The sequence below is a fragment of the Pteropus vampyrus genome, unplaced genomic scaffold, assembly GCF_000151845.1.
Source record: "Pteropus vampyrus isolate Shadow unplaced genomic scaffold, Pvam_2.0 Scaffold374, whole genome shotgun sequence".
Lineage (NCBI taxonomy): Eukaryota > Metazoa > Chordata > Mammalia > Chiroptera > Pteropodidae > Pteropus > Pteropus vampyrus.
In genome coordinates this window covers 578,781-580,770 of record NW_011889155.1, presented here as the reverse complement: position 1 = coordinate 580,770, position 1,990 = coordinate 578,781, and the positions used below count along the sequence as shown (strand labels likewise).

The 1,990-nt window shown below is 50.0% G+C and overlaps 1 protein-coding gene across 1 annotated transcript in view; it reads right to left on the bottom strand.

Annotated features, from left to right (window-relative positions):
* Positions 1-254: 254 nt before the first annotated feature.
* PAX7 (paired box 7) overlaps positions 255-1,990 on the bottom strand; it is a 143,682-nt gene continuing 141,946 nt past the window's right edge. Inside the window, exon 12 of the mRNA XM_023523049.1 lies at positions 255-370. Coding sequence (XP_023378817.1) covers positions 255-370 — 116 coding nt within the window. The remainder of the gene's footprint in view (positions 371-1,990) is intronic.

Here is a 1,990-nt window from a genome sequence, read left to right as displayed (position 1 = left end):
CTGACCAGAAGCCCGCCTAGGGACAGAGCAAAAAGGCCAACTCCAAGATGAGGGGAGGGGGTCACACTAGGTCCCCAACCACAGGGGAATGATAGACTGACTGCACATCTCCAGAGGGCTGGCTACGAGAAGGAAATGGGCTCCTTTCCTTGCCTCCTAGGACCCCAGAGTGATGAGGGGACTGAGGCTGGGAGGTTCAGGGATCAGTAAGAGTTGAGCTAGGATTTGGGCTGGGGCAAGTCGCCCCAGGGGCCCTAGTAGGCCTGGCCAGTTTCCACTGGCAGGAGTCCCAGCACAGCGGAGTGCTCCCCGAGCTTCATGCGACGCTGTGTGGAGAGGCTCACGTTTTTGGCCAGGTAATCAACAGCAGCTGGAAAAAAAAAAAAAAAAGAAACTCCTAGAAATTAAAGTTCTTTTTGCCTATTCTTTTATCTATCTTATATCTATCCATCCAACTATCTATATCCATCCATCCATTTATCCATATATTCATCATCCATTCATTTATCTATATATCACTTATCTATTTGTCCATCCACCTATCCATTCTTCCATCCATCAATCGATCCACCCATCCACCCATCATCCCATCCACTCATCCATCCATCCATCCATCCATCCATCCATCCATCCAACCATCATCCATCCATCCATCCATCCATCCATCCATCCATCCATCCATCCATCCACCCATCATCCCATCCACTCATCCATCCATCCATCCATCCATCCATCCATCCATCCATCCATCATCCATCCATCCATCCATCCATCCATCCATCCATCCATCCATCCATCCATCCATCATCCGTCCATCCATCCATCTCTTCATGAAGCTCTTTCTTTCACCTCCTCTCCAATCATTTGGCAACTACTTACTTAACACTTAATTAAAATACTAAAAAGCTCTCCTATGGGTTCTTTAGGGAGGTCCAAAGGGTATCCACATTGTTGAATGAAGAATTAGTTCCTCTTCCCAACACATCTGTACATATCCCCGCTACGGGGTGTGGGAGTGTATCCAGTGAGTCCCATTGAGCCCAGCTAGTAATGAAGACAAGGTCCTTCTGCCTTCTCTGAACCTCAAGCCCAGCTCATTGATGAGGCAAAGCAAGACCCCTTACTCAAAGCCAAAACAGCATTTGCAGGTGAGCTGAGGGGTCCATGCAAAGGAGGAGCCAGGACCCTGGTATTCAGGGAGCTGGGACCTTCAGCCTTGTCAACTCCAGTCACCCAGGGGAGAGGGATGAGAGCCTGAGGGTGTGTACTTGTGTGTGTGTGTGTGTGTGTGTGTGTGTGTGTGTGTGTGTGAACAGTGGAAACAAGAATCTCTGTGAAGCAGTAATGAGCATAAACATGAATGTTCACACATGAGCAATACCCATGCACGTGTATACAGATGTGAGTGACTTGTGTGTACCTGTGTGAGTAGAAGAACAGTGGGAATGCTTGTGCATGTACAGGTAACTGTACAGGTGAGTTCCACCTAAGCCAGGTACATGTGTCAGTGTTGGTGTGTGCGTACAGGTATGACCACTGGGCTTGCATGTGCATGTGTTGTCTTGACCGTACAAATTGTGCCTGTCTCAGGCTACAGCAGAAATCAGCCCTGACCACACGATTTGACCGGGACGTGACCAAGGCCTCTTGAGGCAACAGAGATGCTGCTTCCCAAGCCAGAATCAGAGGCTGTGGCCAATCTGATCCAGAGGTGAGGGGATCTCTCAGATCCAGAGGTGAGGGGAAGACAGAGTGCTGCACTAGGAATCACAAAGCCTGGCCCAACACCTGCTTTGTCACCTGTCCACTGAGGGACCCTGTAACACTCTACATGCCCCCCCAAAGTTGGGGGTTCCTGCCTAGGGCAGGTAGGTGGAGCCAGAAGGTGATGGGCATGGCCAGAGGGCAAGGCCCGGAGAGGTGAGATGGGTAGTATCAACAATCGAGCTACGGGAGGCCATACTGCCTAAGGGTTCAAATGACCTAGGTT